Source organism: Mauremys reevesii, linkage group 3 (genome assembly GCF_016161935.1).
Source record: "Mauremys reevesii isolate NIE-2019 linkage group 3, ASM1616193v1, whole genome shotgun sequence".
NCBI classification, from domain to species: domain Eukaryota; kingdom Metazoa; phylum Chordata; order Testudines; family Geoemydidae; genus Mauremys; species Mauremys reevesii.
Genome location: NC_052625.1, coordinates 15,899,351 through 15,923,445, shown reverse-complemented (window position 1 = coordinate 15,923,445; position 24,095 = coordinate 15,899,351). Strand labels below are relative to the sequence as shown.

Below are 24,095 nucleotides of genomic sequence, written 5' to 3'. Positions count from 1 at the left end.
GAATACTCCCCAAATTCCAGGGAAACTTGAATCCAGACCCAAGCTTTGCAGCATAGTCCCATCTCTAATTAATACTCTGCATTTTCCCATCAAATCACATAAGGGCCTGGTGATGGATTTGGTTCTAAAGCTTACTGAATAGAAACATGTAGGGCCTGATTCTTGTCTGACTTATACCACACATCAATTAGTTAAGAGTAGCTCCTCAACGGAGTTAGCTGGTATAAATCCAGAGTCCAAGAAATCAGAATCTGGCCCTTACTTACACGCCATCTTGATTCTTTATAGCCTGGAACTGCTTAATGACAAAACATGAAAAGGCTTCCAAGAATCTACTGGAGAGACTAATGGGCATGGAAGCTGTAACTGGGGCTTTCTGCAGGTTTCCTCAGCATCAAAGGCTGCAGATCTTTATGTTAAGCTAAGTCCAAACATACTAGAAATAGGTTTATGATCTTCCCTCTCTCCGGGCCTGCTTCTAAACTCATCCCAGTGTCCATCAGGAGGCTAGCCATTGAAGTCAATGGAATTATACTAGGCAAGACTGGAATCAGGCCCTATACGCCTTTTCCCGGGACAGAAATGTATTATATGTTGTAAAGAGGGACCTGAATGCAGTTGAGAGCCATAAAACAGCAGCTTATAAGGGACTGGTACAGCACTAAGAGCCACATAAGGGCGGGAGAATTGGATGGGCCACATCCTGGGGTCTGCTGATCCACACAGAGCACCTGGCAGGGGCATGTGCTTGAAGTTCACCTTTGCACTCTCTGGTCCTGCTGCTGCTCTGTACAGGGCTAGTGCTGGGTCACAGCAGTCTGGGGGCTGCTATAACTTACACCAGCTGCAAGCAGTCCCAAGGGGCAGAAAACGCAGTCAGAGATCAGCTTAGCACAGTGACAGCCCAGCCAAGCCTCTGGGCCCCAGCTATGCAAACAGTGGGGACAGGAAGCGGCATAAGAGCACCTACCCTGGCTCTGTGCTAGCAGAGGATTGTTCTTTCTTCGGCGATAGCCTCCTTGGGCCAGTTACATGAGCAATATGACTGGATTCTGCTGGTGACAGGGCACAAAGAAGTAGCACCACACCCAAGAGCCTGCCCCTAAATGTTCAAGATTGAGAAAATGCTGGACCAGTTGGCTACTAGTGTATCTTCTACCTGCATCTGCCTTGCAACTGTAAACAGTTTCAAAGCTGGGGAATAATCCAGAGGTTTCATGTAAATGCGTCTTTTCCTAGGATTTTATTTTTAAGAATATATTTTTGTACTGAAACACGGCCAGCATTCTTAACACATTTGAAAATGACACAGTCATTTCATTACTTATGTATCATGTAAAATTGATAAAAACAAAGCAAGACAGGAACATTTCATATCAAGAATCAACCTGCAGTACAAACAGAGTCCAATTTACATATAAAGTCACACACCAGAAAAATCACCTGAAAATAACATTTAGGCTCTGGTTTAAAGGGGCAGGGGGTGCAGGGAGGGGAGAAATCACAGAAATTCAAAGATAAGGCTAAAACTCCAACTTTAATTTGCACTGTTTGGCTAGGGGCCCAATCCTGATCTCATTTGCATCAGCAAAACTCCACAGACTTTAATAGAGCTGCTTTTCATTTATATTAGTGTAAGTGAGATACAAATCACGCCTCTGTGGTTTTAGCTTATATGGAGCCTCATCCAGAGGCCAGTGAAGTCAACAGAAGGACTCCCACTGATTTTAATAAGCTCTGGATCAGGGCCATAGTTGGAATTTTAGCTCACTGTCTAAGGCTTCCTGATTCAGGGCCAGATTAGCTCAAAGTGAGGACAAAATGAACTGACTGACAATTGGTGTTCTAGCCTTAACTCTGGATGTTTCAGTTTTGGTTGGCTTAAACCAGATCTTAAATTTATAATAAAAACATAGTTCAGAGAGATTATTCTTCCTTTTTTTCTTTTTTTTTTTATGTTGTACTACAAAAAAAGGCTTCAAAATACGTCTTAAAAAGTCCCTATAATACATTTTTATAAATTGTCTAAATAAATGTTTATTTCACAGACTAGAACAACTCAAAAAGACTTCTTGTAGTCCACTGTGTACATCCAAGGAAAAGTGTATGAAGTCCTACAGAAACTATGAAAAGTTACCGTGTTCATTCGTAGTGTAGAGCAGCTACAGTGTTTAGAGAGCTATACCTATTATTTAAAAAGCTTTGGAAAAGTTATTCATGTGCAGTAGCTGATTTTCAAGTGCTAATAACTTGGCTGTCCACACACTATTTAAAATTTTAATACCAAAGACCAAATTCTGCCCTTCGATGCGAGCAGAGAATTTCCCACTTACCCCCAAAAGGCTAGCGCCCACTATGAACGGATGAGAACAGAATTAAATTCTGCAGGCTAAGTTTCAAAAAGCACAATTAAACCTACAAACCTTCTATATAAGATTTTTTTTTTAAATCGCTTTAGCTCAGACTTAACATTTACAGCAAAGTTATAAAGTCCTGAAAAACAGTCTATAGTGAATACACGAGCAGACCCCCTACCTTTCTGGGTCTAGAGGGCACAATTAGAATGTAACCAATCATTCAGCAAGACACCTGTAGTGCTTCAATACTGATATGTCAAGTTTACCCAAAGAATCTAAGACATTTGTACATTCAAAATACTTATACTTTGCTGTTCTTAACTGTCAGTAAAATCGTTCATTTTTACTAAGAATACATACAGAGATGAGTATAAATAAATAAACTACGAGTAAGCGTCAAAGTCTGTATTAACGTTCCATTGTGCAAAAACTTGTAACAATCTACATTCTATACAAATACCCTGACTAAAATATACAAGCCAAATCCTGAAGCCCTTACTCAATTTTTGCACAGTCCGTGGGTGAACTCTTCCGCTGGCATAAATCAGCCTAATTCCACTGAAGTTAATGGAACTATGCTGATTAACATCAGCTGAGGATCTGCCCCTTTCTTCGGCAAAACTCATAGAAATCAATGAGAATTGCACTCAACTGAAGGACTGAAAGTTTGATCATGAGTCATGGCCCACTGAAGTCAATGGGAGTTTTGCCATTGATTTAAATGGAGACAGGATCAGGCCCTGGATAAGGATGTCAGCATTTGGCGCTGTGCTGTGCTACACTAATCCACTTCAGTGCTGAAACTATTTGCAAAAAAAAAATTTTTTTTTAAATCGTGGATCAATCGCTGGCTTTAGCACTTGTTTCAGAAATTGCCTCTCTCTGAGAAGGTTAATAGCTGCTGCAACTTATGACAAGACTGTAAATCTTTCTGAATCCATTCTAATTTGATTATCCTGCATGGAGGGGCTAGTCAGTCTGAAGAAAAATGGCTCAGTGTCTATAAATCAACAGCTTTCTTCAGTAGGATAAAGATCAGTTCAATTCATCAACATATTCTTTACTGCACACAGGAAAGAAACAGTGAAGCTTGCCTATGATAGTTGTGTCCAAACGCAGCTGTCACTGATCTTCCAGATAGAAGATGGCACCTGAGCCAGTTTGGAATCTACAGTTTTCACCAGGTCAGCCAAGTTTAGTAAGACGAAGATCTCCATTTATCTTTATTGTGTCAATTGCTGACAGTGTTTCAATACGATGGTAAAAATCAAAAAGCTGATGTCCATCCACAAATACTCTAAAACGTGGGTGCTCACAAAGTATTTCAACCTGTAAAAAATAAAAATGATGAACCAGGTTCACAGGGTAACTGGAGTGCTTCATTTCCCAGGGCACAAAATGTCACTCAATTATTCTTTACATGATAACTGTTGGCCATTTTATTACTGAAGTACGTAACAGTGAGGGCATCATGGCCAAATTCTGCCTTCCATTACTCTCAGAGATCTGGAGTTACTTCACAGAGATCCTTGAGGTTACTCTAGATGTACAGTAGTACAGTCAGAAGCATATTGGATCCCAGTCCTATTGTTCTGCACACAAAAGTTCCACTGAGTTCAATGGGAGTTCCCAGTTCGGAATAATGGCAAAAAACCAGGCCCCATATGCTAAGTAACATGTAATTACAGAGGGATAGATGATGCCTCCAAGGTCACGTGTGGATTTCTACTCCCTCCTGTGCAGAAGAAGGGTAGTTGCTTCCACAGCACTGCCCCTCCCTTCGAAGGACTCTCTGGGTGTTGAAATTCATGATAGGGGAAGAAATTAGGGACTGGTTAAGATGGAGCAGGTAGAGGATGGTACCACACTGGGTGTGCCTGGGGTCAGGGAAGGATGCACATCATCTCCCCCTACTGCCCTATGGAGACACCTTGAAAAAGTGCTGTAGCCTAGTGCTGTATCATCTGTTCTGCACAGCATTGTCCATGGTGACTACTCACATTTAAGGGAATCCCTAATCTAGCTGGAGTCGCCGGTAACTAAGCTCCATCAGAGCCATATTGCCAGGAAGCAGGGATGTGAAATTGCTGGGGGCACAGAGTGGGTCCATATGATCCTGGCCATCAAAGATCCCTGGAGATCCTCGAGATATGGTCTAATCGTGATTTTTAAAAGTTAATAGGAGCAAACAAAGCACCCTCAGGCTTTCTGGGGCCTTGTGCAAAATCAGACAGGCAGTGCCTGAAGCATGCTTCCATAGCCTACCCTGTGTGGAAGACACTTAGCTTTTCGGATTGGAGGAGGATTATCTTAGGGCAGGATGGTTTAGGAGGATTTGTTATGGGGGTCAGAGAGGCTTTATTACTAGAGAGAGAGGTGAGGCGTTTTCTGGGTTAGCTGCATGGAGAAAACCGCCTGCCTGCCTTTCTTCTCTGTGCACTTTGAGGTTGCTGAGAGCAAGGCCCTGTGCACAGGCACCCTTTGTTGGCCGTGATTAGCGAAGATGTCTTCATATAATCATAAAAATTAGAGACGGGAAAGTATATTAGGTCAATCCAGTCCATCTCCCTGCCAGTGCAAGATGGTTCCTTAGATATCACTTTCAAACTGCTACATCTTTACATTGTATAAGATTTAACTCCAGGGTACAGAATTACTAATGATACACACACGCACACACACACACACACCCCTCTACCATCGATATAACGCTGTCCTTGGGAGCCAAAAAAATCTTACCACGTTATAGGTGAAACCGTGTTATATTGAACTTGCTTTGACCCACTGGAGTGCGCAGCTCCACACCACCCCGGAGCACTGCTTTACTGCGTTATATCCAAATTTGTGTTCTATCAGATGGCGTTATATTGAGGTAGTAGTGTATATATATATATATATATATATATATTTAATCTATTAACACAATCAACCCTGGAGTAACTCCATTGGGGACAAACAGTTACAACAAGGTGGAATAAAGCCCTCTTTAACTATAAAACTTACAAATACTATGTCCACTATGATTTTATAGCCTGTATGGGAAAATATTCTATAGCTGCAAGTATGAGTGTAGCGGGTTGGTTACCCGCTTCTGCCCTGAGGGGTTTAAAAGCAGCCCTGGAGAGGGCTGCAGCTCTAAAAGCTGGGCTGATTGGGGAAACAGCCGCAGCTGGGCCACGCCCCAATCAGGCCACAGCTGGCCTGTATAAAGAGGCTGGGAGCCAGGAGCCCAAACAGTCTCTCTCTGTCTGTAGAGAGAGAAGGGCCTGGCTGCAGGGAGCTAGGGGCAGGGTACCTGAGTGGAGCAGGGCTGGGGAAAGGCAGAGGAGCTGGGGAGCTCCAGCCTGGAAAGCCCCAGGCTGCGGCCTAGTAGAAGGCATCAGGTAGTGGGGGTTGCAGAAGGCAGCCCAGGGGTAGGCAAAGGCAGCAGGTCCAAACCCCTTTGCCTATGATGAGTGGCTGATAGTGCAGTCTGCCCCAGTGAACGGGGGCTAGATGGAGACTGGGCAGTAGCCAAAATTGAGGCAAAGTGGGGATAGTGGGTTGGGGGTTCCCCAGGGAGGGGAGACCGAGATTGGTGGGGTACTGCCAGGGGGCAGCACCCCAGTTAAAAGGGCACCAGGGTCCAGGGAGAGAGACAGGGCCAAGAGGATAGGCAGATCACCAGCCCACAGAGGGTGCTCCTGGCTGGAAAAAGCTAATTCCCGAGGACAACCAGCAGGAGGCGCCACAGGGGTGAGTCTGCATGTCTACAATGAGCATATGCATGAATACACACAACTGCTGAGCAATACCTTAATGCCTTTAGGTCTGTTAGTTGTTACCGCAACAGAAGAAATTCTTGTACCTTAATGTGATTTCTGAACATGCACATGCACATGCATCAAGTAACACCTTGTCAAATATGAGGTATATTCTTCTGCTGGTGGTACTCACCCTAAATGGCTGGTCTGGAATAAATGGAAAGTAAGGAATTGATGATTGTTCTTCGCCCCATTCGCCAGATACACAAGAGTTTCTGAGGAACTGTTTGTCTGTAAAGACAGCTTTCAGTTCAATGGCTACATCCGCAGGAGGATCTTCTGATTCCCCACATGTCAGACTGATGTCAAAGCTGAAATAGGAATAAAGCTGCTCTCACTTGGCAAGAAAGAAGCAAACAAATCCAAAATGCAGCACGCCTGATTTCTAAGCTTATTCAACAAGCAAATCTGACCTGGTAATGGGAAATGGCTAGTCCCCAAAGTTGAGAAAGGGACTGTGACACAATATACACTCTCTTATATTAAATTGTGGCCTCCTTTAAAATGTTGGGAAACAACGATCCTTTTAAGAAATGCCCCCCTCTATGGGTCAAAAGGAGAAATCAGCACTCTAGAATCTGAGATAAAAATAGCTGTCTTCAGAAATGATGGATGTTTTCGGGCAAATTCTTGTCATGGGAACATAGTACTTTCTTGGAGCTCTTCGTTGGGAAAATGCAGACAGGACTGGAGCAGCCCTGCCAACCAGAAGCAGGCTCTGCTTCTGTGTTATTACCTCTCGGGATTGAGATCCACCATGCCCATAACTAAGATCTTCTTTCCTGGCCTCATTCCTCCTTTGATGTGTCCACAAAATGGGACGATCTGGAAAAGAACAGCAGGGAATCAGAGGGAGGAACCCTCAAGCTGGAGACAGACTGGGCCAAATCCAGACCACAAGCACAATTATAGGAAAGGGAGGGGTAGCAAGTCAAAATCATTTACCAGCCGTGGAAAATACACATCTGCTTGCACTGGCGATCCCAAGGAGTTGTTTAAATGCCCATCCTCTATTTTCTAAAGACAAAACAAACACACACTGAGACAGAGAAACCACCGCTCCTTCTGTGCGTTTATGACCGAGCCTGCCTGCGACTGGGACGGTTTGCAGCACATAACAGCTCGGGGAGGTCTCTCTGCCGCTTGCCAATTTAATTTCAAGTCGCCTCCTCGATATGGTCCATATTCCGAACTCCTTTGCAAAACAAAGGGTGTTTCCTGCTCTCCGAGGGTGCTTCTCTTAACTTAACTTCCCGGGAAGTGTTCGGGCTCCAATTCAAAAACCAGCCGTCGAGTCCAGGCAATATTTAGCTATGCACAGTCTGTCCCCCGACCCCGCTCCCCGCCCCTACCACTGTCCAGCTGCATGCAGGAGCATTCACAGACACACCAGTATCTTCCACCTGGCGGGGGAGGGGGAGATCCACACAAGGGGATGAGTTGCCGCCCCCCATTCCGCCGCCGCATCCTCCCTGACCGTAACACACCCATAAGCCGCAGCCAGCCGGGCCGATTCACGGCAGGGGGGGTTGCTGCTGCTGCAGCCGCCGGTGCTGCTAACAGCTATGCGGGAGGCGCGGCGGCCGGTGCCCGGAGCGGCGCTAGACGCCCAGCGGCTCAGCCCCGGGGGTGGGGGCTCTGCATGGCCCCAGGAGCAGGGCCGTGTCGTCCCCGGCAGCAGGCAGGAAACGGGCCACTTACCAGCGCGTCCCTCTTCGCCACGGATCCCGCCATCTTGTTGAATCGGTGCAGTGGTGGAGGCGCCGGCGGCCGGTGCGGGGCTGGATCAGCTGGAGCGGGAAGGGGGGAGGGAGCGGGACGCGGCTCGGACGCGCTGCTCCGCGCGGGGCTGGGCGCTGACCCCGCCGGGAGAGGGGGCGGGGGCTCGGCGCTGGACCCGGAGCCCGCCGGCTCGCGTGCACCCAGGCAGGCTGGGGCTGGGGCCGCCGCAGTGGCAGCGGCAGGGGAGGTGGCAGCAGCGAAGGCTGCGCCGCCTCGCCAGGCAGGCGGCATATAAAGCCCTGCCCCGGCCGTGGGCAGCCCGGGGCAGGGGCCGGGTGGCGGCGCGGCGAGGCGAGGCTGTTGCAGCGTGTTCCACTTGCAGCTCCTTTGAGGCGGGGAGAGGAGGGGGCCGGGGCAGCGCCGCCAACCGGGAAGGGGAGGCGAGCAGCTGAGAGCCAACGCCAGACTCCGGGGGGCGGCGATTCACAGGCCTCCCGCCTAGGATGAGGGTCCCACGGAGAAGGGGCGCTTGGCTCAGCGCCTTAGGAAGAGGGGGGTCTAGATTTCACACGCTCCAGCGGTCAGGGATGGGGGCCCCGAAACGTCTCCTTTGTCACCTGGGCTTCTCCCAAACCAAGACCCCGAATCTAAACACCCTCCAACCTGCTGTGTGCCACCTCTCTCAGCCGGGGGTTGGACCAGACGTTTGCAAATAGCCCCTGTGTTTATAATGGGCCAGATCCAAAGCCCAGACCCAAATGCCCCTCGAGCTTCGAGGTCTTGGAAAGCTGGGATTCAGATGTTGTGGCTTCTGCCACCCCTAAGATCTAGACACAGCTCTGCTTCCATCATATTCCCCTCTGCCAAGAGTTCTGCTCCAGAGAGACGCCAAGAGCCAGCTTTTCATTTGCTAGACCCCAAGCTTCCTGAGAAGGGTGAACTGAGTCATGAGTTTGCCCCTTTCTGGTTCCCCTAGCACAGGGGTGGGCAAACTTTTTGGCCCAAGGACCACATCTGGGTATAGAAATTGTATGGCTGGCCATGAATGGTCACGATATTGGGGTGCAGGAGGGAGTGAGGACTCTGGGGGTGTAGACTCTGGGCTGGGGGTGGGGATGAGGGGTTTGGGGTGTAGGAGGGTGCTCCAGGCTGAGACTGAGGGGTTTGGAGGGCAGGAGGGGGCTCAGGGCTGGGGCAGGGGGTTGGGATGCGGGAGTGGGTGAGTGCTCTGGCTGGGGGTACAGGCTCTGGGGTGGGGTTGAGGATGAGGGGTTTGGGGTGCAAGAGGGTGCTCTGGGCTGGGGTAAGGGATTGGGGTGCGGGAGGGGCTCAGGGATGCAGGCTCCAGGCTGCGCTTACCTCAAGCGGCTCCTGGAAGCAATGGCATCTCCCCCCTTTGGCTCCTATGCAGAGGCGCGGCCAGGTGGCTCTGTTGGGCGTTGCCCTGTCCACAGGCGCTGCCCCTGCAGCTCCCATTGGCTGCGGTTCCCGGCCAATGGGAGCTGCAGGGGCAGTGTGTGGAACAGAGCCCCCAGGCTGCCCCCTTACATGTAGGAGCCAGAAGGAGGACATGCCATTGCTTCTGGGAGCCACGCAGAGCAGCCCACAACCCTGCTCCCCGGCTTGAACGCTGGAGCAGGGTAAACCCCAGACCCGGCTCCCCAGTGGGAGCTGGATTAAAATGGCCGGTGGGCCGAATCCGGCCCTCGGACCGTAGTTTGCCCCCCCATGCCCTAGCAGAAGAGGTTCTGGTGAGTGACCAGCTGTTCTCTCTCCGTCTGGTCATGCTGCTGAAGGAGGAGATAGGCTTTGTGCCTGGCTGTAGAGCTTTGAAGACAACAAGACCCCAAGTGCTTGCTTCTTTCTTGCTTTGCTTGTACTTAGAGCTGGGCCCTGAATCAGCTCCCAAGGTGTCAGGGCAGGGGGATTTGAAGATGAGGTTTCTGAAAATCAGGAGCAGTTGAGCTGGAGAGCTGTTCATTTTGTTTGAACAGTTTGATTCATTTTATTTTAAAATTGTTGCCTTCACAGTTGAGTGGCTTGGGGTGGGGAAAGAAAGGAGGTCACGGAGTCATCAGACACTTCTAATGGTCCCACTCCCTGTCCAGGGGCAGAACCCTGGCCCTCTAAATATCTGTTTCTGCAGAGAGGGATATTGTAATGGAGGTGACAGACACCTCCCTGCCTTTTTTCCCATCCCACATTTTTGGCACCAGTCTTGCTTCCATGGAAGTCAGAGTTTAAGCCGTTGACTTTAGTGGGAGCAAGAACTGGTTTTGACACTCCTACAGGTAAGTACATTAGGCCTTTTTCTGATACAGATTTACGTTTATTTTGTTTACGTTTATTTTCTTTGTTACTGATTTTTGGGGGGTGGTATTTTTCTACTTGATTCAGAGTTAGTCTGAGATCCACTGTGTCTATGTAAAGGTGCATCCCTGAAAAACAAATGTGTATTGCTACATTTATTTACATTTTACAGTCAATGGCTTTAAGTAATTTCATATATTAAGGGCCTGATCTTTCAGATCTTACTGAAGCAAAACTCTCATTGAATGGTAATGAGATCTGCAGAATCAGGCCCTCAGTATGTATTTGATGCTACAAGGTATTAGGTAATATATACCTATATATTAGTAGTCTCTTGCCCATGTCATATAGCAAGTGTTTTGAATTCTTCCCTACAAACTTGCTAATGACATAAGCTAACTGAGTGAATCAATAGGGTGTTTATTGCTCATTACAGAGGCCCAAACCCTAGCTAACACCTACTCACGTGGAGAGTTCTTGCTTACAGAAGGTGGTGCAATAGGGAATCCTAGCTCCACAAAATAAAATCTCTTGAACCCATTCTGCTCTCAGTTACACTAGTACAAATCTGCTGAAGTCAAGGACACCTTAATGATGCTGCACCCGTGTGAATGAGCGAATTACAAAGCCACCTCTGACTAAGGAAATCACAGCTCTTAGTGCCTTGTGACTGTTAGAATTCACTGTATTTATCATAGAATGATTGATTTTCTATTTGGGACAGTGTGGTAACTGCATTAATCATGAGCTCAGTGTTCTACTGGGATTTAAAGAGCCCCCCCCCCGCCCCCGCTGCTAGGATTTGGTGACATGGATGTGGACAGATGAACATAATTTCTGCAGGGACCATAATGAGCAGCGTGGTATAGTGGGCTGAGGATGGGACTTTTTCCTGTTCTGTTCAGGTTCTTATGCCACTCCCATTATCATGGTCTCAGAGTGCCTGACTTGGGATCAGGAGACCTGACTTCTGATTCTTGCTGTGCTTTGTGGCCTTGGGCAAGTCACTTCACTTCTCTATGCTTCAGCTTTCCCATCATAAAACTGGGTTGATAGCACTTACCTCCCTCTCCTCCTCACAAAGGTGTTATTAAGATTAATTGGTTGCAGTTTGTGAAGTGCTGAGTGAGCACGTAGTTGTACTATTATCTGGGTTTTAGATACCGTAATGAGAGGCACCTAGGAAATAAAGTGGCTGGATAATAATATTCACTCTGTCTAAATCTTCATTCACATCAGGATATCAAGATTCTGTTCGGCACAAGCAAATGTTGTGAAAATATTAAATTATTGAACCAAATTTTTCAATAATGGCTGATGATTTGGGAGTGCTTTACTTTCTGAATGCCCAGTTTCAGACATCTTGGGCTTGATTTTCAGACATCCTTAGCACCTGCAGTCAACAGCAGGCACTCAGCACTGCTGAACTTCATACTCACGGTTTCCTGAGTGGGGCTGGCACAAATTGGGGTAAAGAATCAGGAAGTCATAACGGGCCAAATCTCAGTGCAGGAGCAAATCTGGGCCGGTTTGTTCAGATATGGGCATTGACCGCTTGGAAAAACACTTTCCTCAAATCATGTTAGGAAATTGAACTCATAAACAGTTCAGTAACATGGTGCCATCATATATTAAAAATTATTGGCTTTGTGGTAAGTTTAGTGCATTTGAATAATCAGAAGATAATCACAAAGAGGATTTTCTAAGTGGGAGGTAGTTTTATGGTTTTGTCAGTCCATCTATGACGCCAGTCTGTGCTCTGTTATGCTGATGCAGCCACACTGACTCCGTTAGGGTTTGTACCAGTCTAACTAAGAGCAGAATTTGCTCTGAGGGTTTTAATTTTGTTTAACGGAGCAGGGACTCGTATTCAGCAATACACTGTGCATGAGGAGCTCTTCTGTGGAATATTTCACCTCCTTCCATCTTGCTCCCATTGTAGAGGAAGCCCCCCCCCCCCTTGTAGAGGGAAACCCTTTAAAAAAGATTTGAGGTAGCTGACTTAAAATCATATAGGCAAATCCTTCAGGCCAAACGTTGAAAGAGGTCAGCTCTAGCAGGAAGTATGGTCATTATTACAACTTTAAAAAAAAATAAATTAAATCTTTCATTCCTGTATAATTAAATAATAAAAATGTGGCCCCTCTAGCTTCTTTGCGCTACATTTGTTTTGGCTTGTTTACAGAAGTTAGAATAAATGTCGCATTTGTTCTCTCGGGCCTGGAAGGATTTGGTTTAAACAACGTGCACTGTGGTAATGAAGGAGCAAATTCCTTACGTTTTTAGGTGGAAGGAAAGGACACGACAGTCTGTGCCTTTTGCTTTCTGTCCCACGTTCTCCTCCCCTACACAGTGGCCCATGTGAACTCTGAAAGGCATGCTTCATGCTACACACAGGGCCAGCGTGGGACTGTGCCAGGTGAGGGAGCCACACGAAAATCTCACCCCCTTCCGCTGCTGAGGGAAGGTTCGCTCCTGTTCCTCCCTCTGGGTAGCAAGACACCAGAGGGAGCAGGGAGGAGGCAGGATTCTGGCTTAGCCTCACCCTCTACACCAGCCGTTGTAGCTGGCCCAGCAGAGAAGCTATATGCTCCAGGCTTGTGATCCACTTGTGCACACAAAAAAGTCCTACAGTCCAGCGTGGTTGCTTGAGAAATGACCTCCCTGCAGCTCATTCTGGAATCATGTAGCTCCCCCTCTACACAGGGCTGTGATGCAGACACTGCAGTCGAGCCCACAATGTTCCTCAGTAAAGAGAACTCTGAGCCGAGTCTGCTCCCCTTACATGAGCAGCTCCATTAACTCCTCTGCGGAAAAGGACCCTGGCAGATATGTGTGGACAGACCCTTGTGACTGTGTGCAGCTCCACTGGAGTCAGTGAAGCTCTGCGCAGACACAAGGGTCTGACCTCGCAAACCTGACTGCAAACCGGGGGCTAGGTGAGTGGTATGTGGCCCCAAACTAGCCACTGCACGGAGAAGTGAGTATTGAATCCTCCTTCACCAGTAGGCATGAAAGCCAGGCAGGAAGTGGTATGGTGGGAACAAAACTGAGGAACATTTCTCATCCCTTCACCCAGGCAACAAGGCCATTGCTGGGGGCCTGTAAACCCCGCACATCTCAAGTGCTACTCCCCTGGGGGATTTCAAGAGGTGTATCTCATTTTTAGTTATCCTTCACTGAAAAGGAATGCAGCGTGATTACAGTTTTGGTGTGGCATAATTACCCTGCGTTTCTCACCTCATTACATCTGACATGGCTGTGTTCATTTACAGGTTTATAGACTGACTGGTCTTGCCGCCGTGGGTTTATGAAATTGCTGTCAAGATGTGAGGTGTTTGCCGGTTTCATGGAAGCTTCGCCTGGTTTCAGGGTGGAAAGGAACTAGGGTCCATATTTAGTAGCAACCTGGAGTGCCTGAGCAATGAGTAAGCAGATGCAGGAGAAAGTATAGCAACAAGTTCTATTCATATAAGCAAACTGACTGGAGCCAAATCTTTTAATCATGTTTTGCATGTGAACGAGTTCAGAAGAATGACAGTAAGGCTCTCACGGTATCATTATACATCTGTCAGGGTCCCTGGCTTTTCATCCCCAGCTTTGTAACTCAGCCGTTGTAAATCATATGGGGCTGGAACCTGCTACTGATGGAGGTTTGACAGACCGTCTATAATTCTGTGTAATTTGTCTGTGCTGGTGTGCCAGTTGGGGGAAGAGTAAAAGGTACTTTCCTTTCTCTTTGTGCACGGATTGGGACCAGTCCCAGCTCCTGTGCGCAGGATGTACAAGGAGTCCATAGTGCTAGCAGTGCTAGACTTCCAAAAGTGGGAGGGGTTTGTTGGCGATGAGTCTTTGGTCTTGCCTTCTAATAATGCAGGATGTCATGCCAAGACTGGCTTTTCCTAGAGGATATGGGTCCCAACTTTTCCATACTATGTGGTGATCATTGCTGGGGAAAATATATTTCCATTAATCCTGGCTGCACCATAAGAATGGCCATACTGGGTCAGACCAATGGTCCATTTAGCCCAGTATCCTGTCTTCTGACAATGGCCAATGCCAGGTATACCAAAGGGAATGAACAGAACAGGTAATCATCAAGTAATCCATCCCCTGTTGCCCATTTCCAGCTTCTGGCAAACAGAGGCTAGGGACATCATCCCTGCCCTTCCTGGCTAATAGCCATTGATAAACCTATCCTCCAGGAATTTATCTAGTTCCTTTTTGAACCCTGTTATAGTCTTGGCCTTCACAATACCCTCTAGCAAAGAGTTCCACAGACCAACTGTGTGTTGTGTGAAAAAATACTTCCTTTTGTTTGTTTTAAACCTGCTGCCTATTAATTTCATTTGGTCACCCCTAGTTCTTGTGTTATGAGAGAGAGTAAATAACACTTCCTTATTTACTTTCTCCACACCAGTCATGAATTTATAGACCTCAGTCATATCCCCCCTTAGTCATCTCTTTTCCAAGATGAAAAGTTCCAGTTTTATTAATCTCTCCTCATATGGCAGTCGTTCCATACCCCTAATCATTTTTGTTGCCCTTTTCTGAACCTTTTCCAATTCCAATATATATTTTTTGAGATGGGACGACCACATCTGCATGCAGTATTCAAGATGTGGGCGTACCATGGATTTATATAGATGTTTTCTGTCTTCTTATCTGTCCCTTTCTTAATGATTCCCAACATTCTGTTTGCTTTTTTGACTGCGGTTGTACATTGAGTGGATGTTTTCAGAGAACTATCCACAATGATTCCAAGATCTTTCTTGAGTGGTAATTTAGACCCCATCATTTTATATGTATAGTTGGGATTATGTTTTCCAATGTGCATTACTTTTCATTTATCAACATTGAATTTCATCTGCCATTTTGTTGCCCAGTCACCTAGTTTTGTGAGATCCTTTTGTAGTGTCTCACAGTCTGCCTGGGACTTAACTATCTTGAGTATTTTTGTATCATCTGCAAATTTTGCCACCTCCCTGTTTAGCCCTTTTTCCAGATCATTTATGAATATGTTGAATAGGAATGGTGCCAGAACAAAACTGACCATTTATTCCTACCCTTTGTTACCTATCTTTTAACCAGTTACCGATCAATGAGAGGACCTTCCCTCTTATCCCATGATAGCTTACTTTGCTTAAGAGCCTTTGGTGAGGGACCTTGTTGAAGGCTTTCTGAAAATCTCAGTACAATATATCTGCTGGATCCCCCTTGTCCACATGCTTCTTGACCCCCTCAAAGAATTCTAGTAGATTGATGAGGCATGATTTCCCTTTACAAAAGGGCGGCCGGGGGGGGGGGGGCTTCGCCGGGGGGGGCGGGCCCTGGGGGGCCCCGCGACCGGCGCCGCGCGCCGCCCGCCCCCCGGCCCACCGAATTACCGCCCGCGCGGACCCGCCCGCCGCGCGCAGCGCGCGGGCGGGGCCGGCGCGCCGGCGCCGCTTCGCGGGCCGGTCGGGCCGCGGAAGCGGTGGGTCGAAAGCCGAGGCCCCCGCCCCTGCCGCCGACCCGCTGCCCCGGCCGCTGCCCGGCTCTCGGTCCCCGGTCTCGGCGGCGGGGTCCCGCCGCGCCCCCCCGGGCCGCCCCCCCCCCGCCCGGGAGACCGAAAGCTCCTGCGCGCCGCCCGCCCCGCCGTTTTGGGCCCCCGCGAGTGTGGGACCCCCCGCCCCAGGGGAAAAAAAAACTGGGGGGGCCCCTGGGGCTGGGGGCTGGGGCAAAATGCCCCTCTTTGCCCCGGCGGCCCTGTACAAAAACCATGTTGACTCTTCCCCAACAAATTGCGTTCATCTACGTGTCTGAAAATTTTGTTTTTTACTATAGTTTCAACCAGTTTTCCCGGTACTGAAGTCAGGCTCACCGGCCTGTAATTTCTCTGGAGCCCTTTTTAAAAATTGGCATCACAGTAGCTATCCTCCAGTCATTTGGTACAGAAGCTGATTTAAATTACAGTAGTAGTTCTGCAATTTCCCATTTGAATTCCTTCAGAACTCTTGGGTGACTTATTACTGTTTAGTTTATCAATTTGTTCCAAAACCTCGTCTAATGACACCTCAATCTGGGACAGTTCCTCAGATTTGTCACCTAAAAGGAATGGCTCAGGTGTGGGAATCTCGCTCACATCCTCAGCCGTGAAGATGAATGCAAATAATTCATTTTGTTTCTCCGCAATGGCCTTATTGTCTTTGAGTGCTCCTTTAGCATCTCGATCATTCAGTGGCCCCACTGGTTGTTTAGCAGGCTTCCTGCTTCTGATATACTTAATAATTTTTTTGCTATTACTTTTTGAGTGTTTGACTAGCTGTTCTTCATATTCTTTTTTGGCCTTCCTAATTATATTTTTACACTTCATTTGCCAGAGTTTATGCTCTTTTCTATTTTCCTCATTAAGATTTAATTTCTACTTTTTAAAGGATGCCTTTTTGCCTCTCAGTGCTTCTTTTACTTTGTTGTTTAGCCACAGTAGCACTTTTTTGGTTCTCTTACTATGTTTTATTAATTGGGGTGTACATTTAAGTTCTGCCTCTATTATGGTGTCTTTAAAAACTTTCCATGCAGCTTGCAGGGATTTCACTTTTGGCACCGTACCTTTTAATTTCTGTTTAACTAACCTCCTCATTTTTGTGTAGTCCTCCTTTCTGAAATTAAATGCTACAGTGTTGGTCTGCTGTGGTGTTTTCCTCACCACAGGGATGTTAAATTTAATTATATTATGGTCACTGTTACCAAGCGGTCTAGCTATATTCATCCCTTGGACCAGATCCTGTGCTTCACTTAGGACTAAATCAAGAATTGCTTCTCCTCTTTTGAGTTCTGGGGCTAGCTGCTCCAAGAAGCAGTCATTTAAGGTGTCAAGAAACCTTATCTCTGCATCCCATCCTGAGGTGACATGTACCCAGTCAATATGGGGATAGTTAAAATCTCCCATTATTATTGTGTTTTTTATTTTGATAGCCTCTCTAAACTCCCTGAGCATTTCACAGTCACTATCAGCATCCTGGTCAGGTAGTCAGTAATATATCCCTACTGCTATATTCTTATGATTAGAGAATGGAATTACTATCCATAGAGTTGCTATGGTACAGCTTGGCTCATTTAAGATTTTACTTCATTTGATTCTACGATATCTTTCACATATAGTGCCACTCCCCAACCAGCACGATTTCTTCCATCCTTCCAGTATATTTTGTACCCTGGTATTACTGTGTCCCATTGATTATCCTCATTCCATCAAGTTTCTGTGAAGCCTATTATATCAATATCCTCATTTAATACGAGACATTCTAGCTCACCCATCTTATTATTTAGACTTCTAACATTTGTATATAAGCACTTTAAAAACTTGTCACTTTTTAGCTGTCTGCCATTACATGATGTAATTGAATAGGACTCTTTTTCATTTGACTGTTTCTCATCAGATCCTACCTGTATTTTATCATCTTCCATCCTCTCCTCCGTACTAGGACATAGAGAATCTCCATTAATAGATTCTCCCCTAAGGGATGTCTCTGTCCGAAGTACATGCTCCTCCGCACCTGTTGGCTTTCCCCCAGCCCTTAGTTTAAAAACTGCTCTCTGACCATTTTAATTGTAAGTGCCAGCAATCTGGTTCCATTTTGGTTTAAGTGGAGCCCATCCTTCCTGTATAGGCTCCCCCTTTCCCAAAAGTTTCCCCAGTTCCTAATAAATCTAACCCCCTTCTTCCTACAACATTGTCTCATCCATGCATTGAGACCCTGCAGTTCTGCCTGTCTAACTGGCCCTGCGCATGGAACTGGAAGCATTTCAGAGAATGCTACTATGGAGATCCTGGACTTCAGTCTCTTACCTACCAACGTAAATTTGGCCTCCAGGACCTCGCTCCCTATGTCACTGGTACCTACATGTACCATGGCTACCAGCTCCTCCCCAGTACTACGCATAAGTCTATTGAGACGTCTCAAGTGATCTGCAACCACAGGAAAATGCCTATCACACCTGTATGCAGAAAGTCGTCACAGTCCCTAGAGGACACAACCGTCTCTAGGCCCTACCATGGCAGTGCAAACCCCCACCAGTTCTTATGCACCCGTCAAAGTGCTGCTCCAATACTGAAGCTGTCCTCTTGCACAGTACTTATTGAGGAGGCTGTTGCCACCTGTCATGCATTTGGATCTCATGGGATGTCCTTATTGCCAGCTGAGGCTAACGCCTGTCATTACTCATTCATCTACCCACATACACTCCAAAACAGTGGGATAATTAAGGAAGGGCAGCAACTGGCTTTGAGAGAAGAGTGGAAGATATTGCATCTCCCTCAGGGGCTTGGGCTGTAATAGACTTTCATGTATTAGGATGAACAGGAGAGTACCTGAGTATGCAATGTGGCATGGGTAAGTAAGAGATTTATTTCTAATGAGCTACTGAGTCAGCATCCATTCGTGATGCATTTGCTGTGTTCACAATGGTCAGTGAAAACTTCTTGCTTGGATCTTCACACAACGCACAGTCAACCTGTGGAACTCATTGCCAGAGGATGTTGTGAAGGCCAAGACTATAACAGGGTTCAAAAAAGAACTAGATAAGTTCATGGAGGATATGTCCATCCCAATGGCTAATAGCCAGGATGGGGAGGGATGGTGTTCCTAGCCTCTATTTGCCAGAAGCTGGGAATGGGAGACAGAGAATGGATCACTTGATGATTACCTGTTCTGTTCATTACCTTTGGGGCACCTGGCATTGGCCACTGTCGGAAGACAGAATACTGGGCTAGATGGACCTTTGGTCTGACCCAGTAAGGCTGTTCTTATGATTACAAAAAGTCCAAAGTTCCTTTTTGATAGGGTTTCTGGTCTGTTGTAGCTACTGTAGATTATAATTAGATCATCTAGTCTGATTTGCTGTATAACACAGGCCATATCATTTCGTTCACTTACTCCTGTACTGAACCCAACAACTTGTGTTTGACTAAAGCATATCTTTCAGAAAGGCATCCAGTCTTGATTTGAAGACTTCAGGAGATGGAGAACCCACTGAGTACTGGTATGATAGGTATGGAAGACATCAAAACGATACGCATTTATATCATTATTGAGCAGAAAATTTGCCTTCAGTTCTTATTCACGACACAGGAGGTGATGGAGGGGTGGTGGTGTGTGTGGGGGACAGTACATTGTTGTAAAGTGGCCTCAACATTTCTGCTTTCCACTGGAGCTGAATAGCATCAAGATGTTGCTACAGAAGGAGAATGTGTGCTGCTGAAGGGGCCCGGAACCTAGCTCATTGCCTTGGGTTTTTCCTGTTGTACTGGTACCTCAGTGGAGTGTACTGGAATGAGCAATCCTGGTGTAGTGTTATACGGGGCCTGATTCTCCTTTCCCTTCACTGCTGTTGCTGTTATATTAGGGTTTGTTTACAGGGGATACTCAGGAAAGTTAATCTGCATTAACTAAAGGTGTGAATTTACAGTGGATTAGTTAAACTGCATTAAATCCCCATGTGGATACTGTCATTCAGAATTAAAGTGGCCTTCATTCAATTTAGTTGAATTTACTTCCAAGGTGTAAAGCTGGATGATAATGAGGCACACCCAATATGAATTGCAGTCAGGCCCATGGTCCAGCCTGTCTCCTACAGTGTCCAGTACCAGCAGCTTCAGAGAAAACGCTGTTTGCTTAGATAAACGTTGTGTATAAATGTAGGCAGCATTGTAAGAGCTTGGATGTGAGTGGAACTACTCTTCCTCAGGACAGTGCTGGGTTCCCTAGCCTCTCCCTTCTGCGTGTCATGGTTGAGGTGAATTGGGTAAGTGACCTCTCCACACATCACATACCATTTGGTGTGTTCATAGACACACCCTCCCACACTCACCCCAAGCAATGCAATTGACGGAGCAGCAGAACAAACAGAACAGGACGGTATTTAACATGGCTGTGTATTGTCGTGCGTTAATTGTGTTCCTTTCTGACAGACTGATGAAGGAGTCCAGGATCCACCCCAGCACCAGCTGTTTGTTTTTCATCATTGGCTGACATATTATTTATACAAAGTGTTTTATAATTTCAGATTAAAAGGATCATTTATTTCACGCTATGAACCTTTTCTTGTTGCTCACTGAAATGTTTTGGTATGAGTATCGCCTCGTGGTTCACATTTTCCTCATGTGTGCGTGGTGGAGAAATCAGCCCTCCGAAGCTCTCACTGACTGGGACCAAACAAACTCCTATATGAAGAGATGGGTCAGATGAATGAGTCATTTAACCACACACACTGTTAATCCCCAGTTAGGATACTCTTTGGTGTCCATTTGTATTGCAGAATATTTATAGATCCTGCAGCGTGTTTGATAAATAGAAGAAGGCACCTTTTACTGAGAACATGTGCATAAATGTAAGTCAGATATGGGATTAGCTATTGGTTGAATAACAGTCATGGGCAGGAGGCTTTTGGATCTTCAAAGTCCTCCCGCAGCCACATCCATAACTTCCAAATGCATAGGGTGGGCAGAAGTGATAGTTGCAAAGATCTGATAGGAATCAGGAGATCCATAGGTGGTGGACCATGTCGTTGTGCCCTCAAGGCAGATTTATTGTACTGTGTTTTATTTGGGGCTTACTTTGAAAAACACTGTGTTGCCATCTCTCACGATTTTATCATTAGTCTCATGGTATTTGAGCTCTTTTCTTAAGCCTCATCTCCTGGAGTCATGTTATTTCACGAGACTCTCAGCTTTTATATTTTAATGTCAGTTTTTGGCCCTCATAGGTGTGGAGAAAAGCTTGAAAATGTGACTCCTGAATGGCACAGAAACCAGAAGGCAAATAAAAAGAACTCTCTTTTTTTCCATGATTTTTAAGCCAATCTCATAAATTTTTGTGGCCTGACTCATGAATTTTGAATGCCTGGGCTTGGCAGTTGCATTGCAGCTACTGTAGCACTTGGAAGCATGCCTGCTAACAAGCTTTTGCCCATGAGTGTCAGTGAAGCCCATGCTCCACAACTCTCATTGGCTGCCTTTTGTCTAATGAGTGTGCACAAAAAGGTCCTTGTACTTCTCAATATGGACATCATAAATTACTCTAGGACCACTCTGCCTGAGGGAGACAACCTGTTGCTTTCTGTGTTCCTTTACAATAATTGGAAATGGCAGGACTGAAGCTCCTGGCAGCCCCCCAACATAAGCTCAAGGGTATTGTAGCCGCTTCTCCATTGAAGACCCATGTGTGTAGAATCTTCTCCTCACCAATAAATAGTGCATATTTATGGCATCTGGAGCTAGGCTCCAGCTGTGAGGTTTGGAGCTGCATCTGGCTGTGAATTTCCCCACCGTTCAGGGCTTTTCAGGTCCATGTCTAGTGACATCTTCCTGAACAAGCCTCAGTACTTTTTTGTTACCATTGAGCTTTAGCTGGGCGGGTGGTTATTTTATTAATAGATACTGGAAGCTGGGTTATTTGTTGTTGTGCTATTTCGGACAACGAGGCCTTTTAAAAATGTTTGTCAGGTTTTTAGTTACATTTTGTGGCCTTTGTGCATAATACAAAAATATGGAGCTCCACCAATTCCTCATTTTAATTCTTCCTCACCCTTCAAACCTTTAAATGGCTCCGGAGGTTGCAACTGAAAAATGTGCGATGCTTCACAGCTAGGGGGGCTTTGTCTAGAGTGGACGGAAACTCAGCTGGAGTCTGAAGCTGGGCCTTGTTCTCCACTCACTTTGATGCATCTGAAAATTCCTCCCAACTTTTAACCTCCTCCTCCGCTTTACAGGCCACCACTACGGCCTCTGTTGATCACCGTTCCTGTTGACAATGCATCATAGTGCTCAGATACAAGCCCTGGCCTAAGTGTGGTTCTGCTCTGAAAAATGAGCACAGAAATAACATCCTGGGATTCCATGTTTATTGTCTCAGAGACTCCAGTGCCAATGTGCTTTTTTCCCTGTGATGGCCAGCCCTGCAAATTCAACCTGGAATCTGGGAGTCAAGCTGGGTCTTTACATCTTGCACATCATCATCAGTAATAAAGGTTCTGTAGGGCAAATTCTACCTTCAGTTGCAGCTGTGCAAACCCACTGCTTCTCTTATCTTCCTAGGATCTGCAAGGCTAGCAGGAGTGAAGGCACAGTAACAATTTCACTGAGTCATGGAAGACTCAGGCATGCAGGAGTGAAATTAGGAAGGCCAAATCACACTTGGAGTTGCAGCTAGCCGGAGATGTTAGGAGTAACAAGAAGGGTTTCTTCAGGTATGTTAGCAACAAGAAGAAAGTCAAGGAAAGTGTGGGCCCCTTGCTGAATGAGGGAGGGAACCTAGTGACAGAGGATGTGGAGAAAGCTAGTGTACTCAATGCTTTTTTTGCCTCTGTCTTCACAGACAAGGTCAGCTCCCAGACAGCTACACTCTGCAGCACGGTATGGGGAGGAGGTGACCAGCTCTCTGTGGAGAAAGAAGTAGTTCGGGATTATTTAGAAAAGCTGGATGAGCACAAGTCCATGGGGCCGGATGCGCTGCATCCGAGGGTGCTAAAGGAGTTGGCCGATGAGATTGCAGAGCCATTGGCCATTATCTTTGAAAATGGCACCGGGGGAGGTCCGGATCAATCGGGGAGGTCCCGGATGACTGGAAAAAGCTAATGTAGTGCCCATCTTTAAAAAAGGGAAGAAGGAAGATCCAGGGAACTACAGGCCAGTCAGTCTCACCTCAGTCCCTGGAAAAATCATGGAACAGGTCCTCAAGGAATCAATCCTGAACCACTTAAAGGAGGGGAAAGTGATCAGGAACAGTCAGCATGGATTCACCAAGGGCAAGTCATGCCTGACTAACCTAATTGCCTTCTATGATGAGATAACCGGCTCTGTGGATGAGGAAAGCAGTGGATGTGCTATTTCTGGACTTTACAAAGCTTTTGATACAGTCTCCACACAGTATTCTGCAGCAAGTTAAAGAAGTCTGGGCTGGATGAATGGACGGTAAGGTGGATAGAAAACTGGCTAGATGGTCGGGCTCAACGGGTAGTGATCAATGGTTCCATGTCTAGTTGGCAGCCGGTATCAAATGGAGGTTCAATATCTTCATTAACGATCTGGAGGATGGTGTGGACTGCACCCTTAGCAAGTTTGCAGATGACACTAAACTGGGAGGAGTGGTTGATACGCTGGAGGGTAGGGATAGGATACAGAGGGACCTAGACAAATTAGAGGATTGGGCCAAAAGAAATATGATGAGGTTCAACAAGGACAAGTGCAGAGTCCTGCATTTAGGACGGAAGAATCCCATGCACTGCTATAGACTAGGGACCGAATGGCTGGGCAGCAGTTCTGCAGAAAGGGACCGCTGAATATGAGTCAACAGTGTGCCCTTGTTGCCAAGAAGGCTAATGGCATTTTGGGTTGTATAAGGGGGGGCATTTCCAGATCGAGGGATGTGATCATTCCCCTCTATTCAGCACTGGTGAGGCCTCATTTGGAGTACTGTGTCCAGTTTTGGGCCCCACACTACAAGAAGGATGTGGATAAATTGGAGAGAGTCCAACGGAGGGCAACAAAAATGATTAGGGGGCTGGAGCACATGACTTATGAGGAGAGGCTGAGGGAACTGAGATTGTTTAGCCTGCAGAAGAGAAGAATGAGGGGGGATTTGATAGCTGCTTTCAACTACCTGAAAGGGGGTTCCAAAGAGGATGGATCTAGACTGTTCTCAGGCCTGGTCTACACTAGGAGTTTATGTCAAATTTAGCAGCATTAATTCGACTTAACTGTGCACCCATCCACACCAGGAAGCGACAGAAATTGACCTTAGTAGCTCGGGAGCTATCCACAGTGCACCACTCTGTTGACGCTCTGGACAGCAGTCCGAGCTTGGATGTTCTGACCAGCCATACAGGAAATGCCCAGGAAAATTTGACACGTCTGGCTCCTTGT

The 24,095-nt window shown here is 46.6% G+C and overlaps 1 protein-coding gene and 1 long non-coding RNA gene across 2 annotated transcripts; one reads left to right on the top strand and one right to left on the bottom strand.

Moving 5' to 3' along the window:
* Positions 1-834: 834 nt before the first annotated feature.
* Positions 835-8,275, bottom strand: LGALSL (galectin like). The gene is made up of 5 exons (XM_039532034.1): positions 7,862-8,275; positions 7,106-7,177; positions 6,897-6,985; positions 6,294-6,471; positions 835-3,686 (listed from the first exon to the last, which is right to left on the bottom strand). The coding sequence occupies exons 1-5, from the start codon at positions 8,171-8,173 to the stop codon at positions 3,543-3,545; spliced, it is 795 nt and encodes a 264-aa protein (XP_039387968.1). The 5' UTR covers positions 8,174-8,275; the 3' UTR covers positions 835-3,542.
* LOC120401791 lies at positions 7,791-20,261 on the top strand. The gene is made up of 3 exons (XR_005596731.1): positions 7,791-7,933; positions 13,468-13,620; positions 19,160-20,261. It is a non-coding gene; the product is annotated as an uncharacterized LOC120401791 (long non-coding RNA).
* The last annotated feature ends 3,834 nt before the right edge of the window (positions 20,262-24,095 follow it).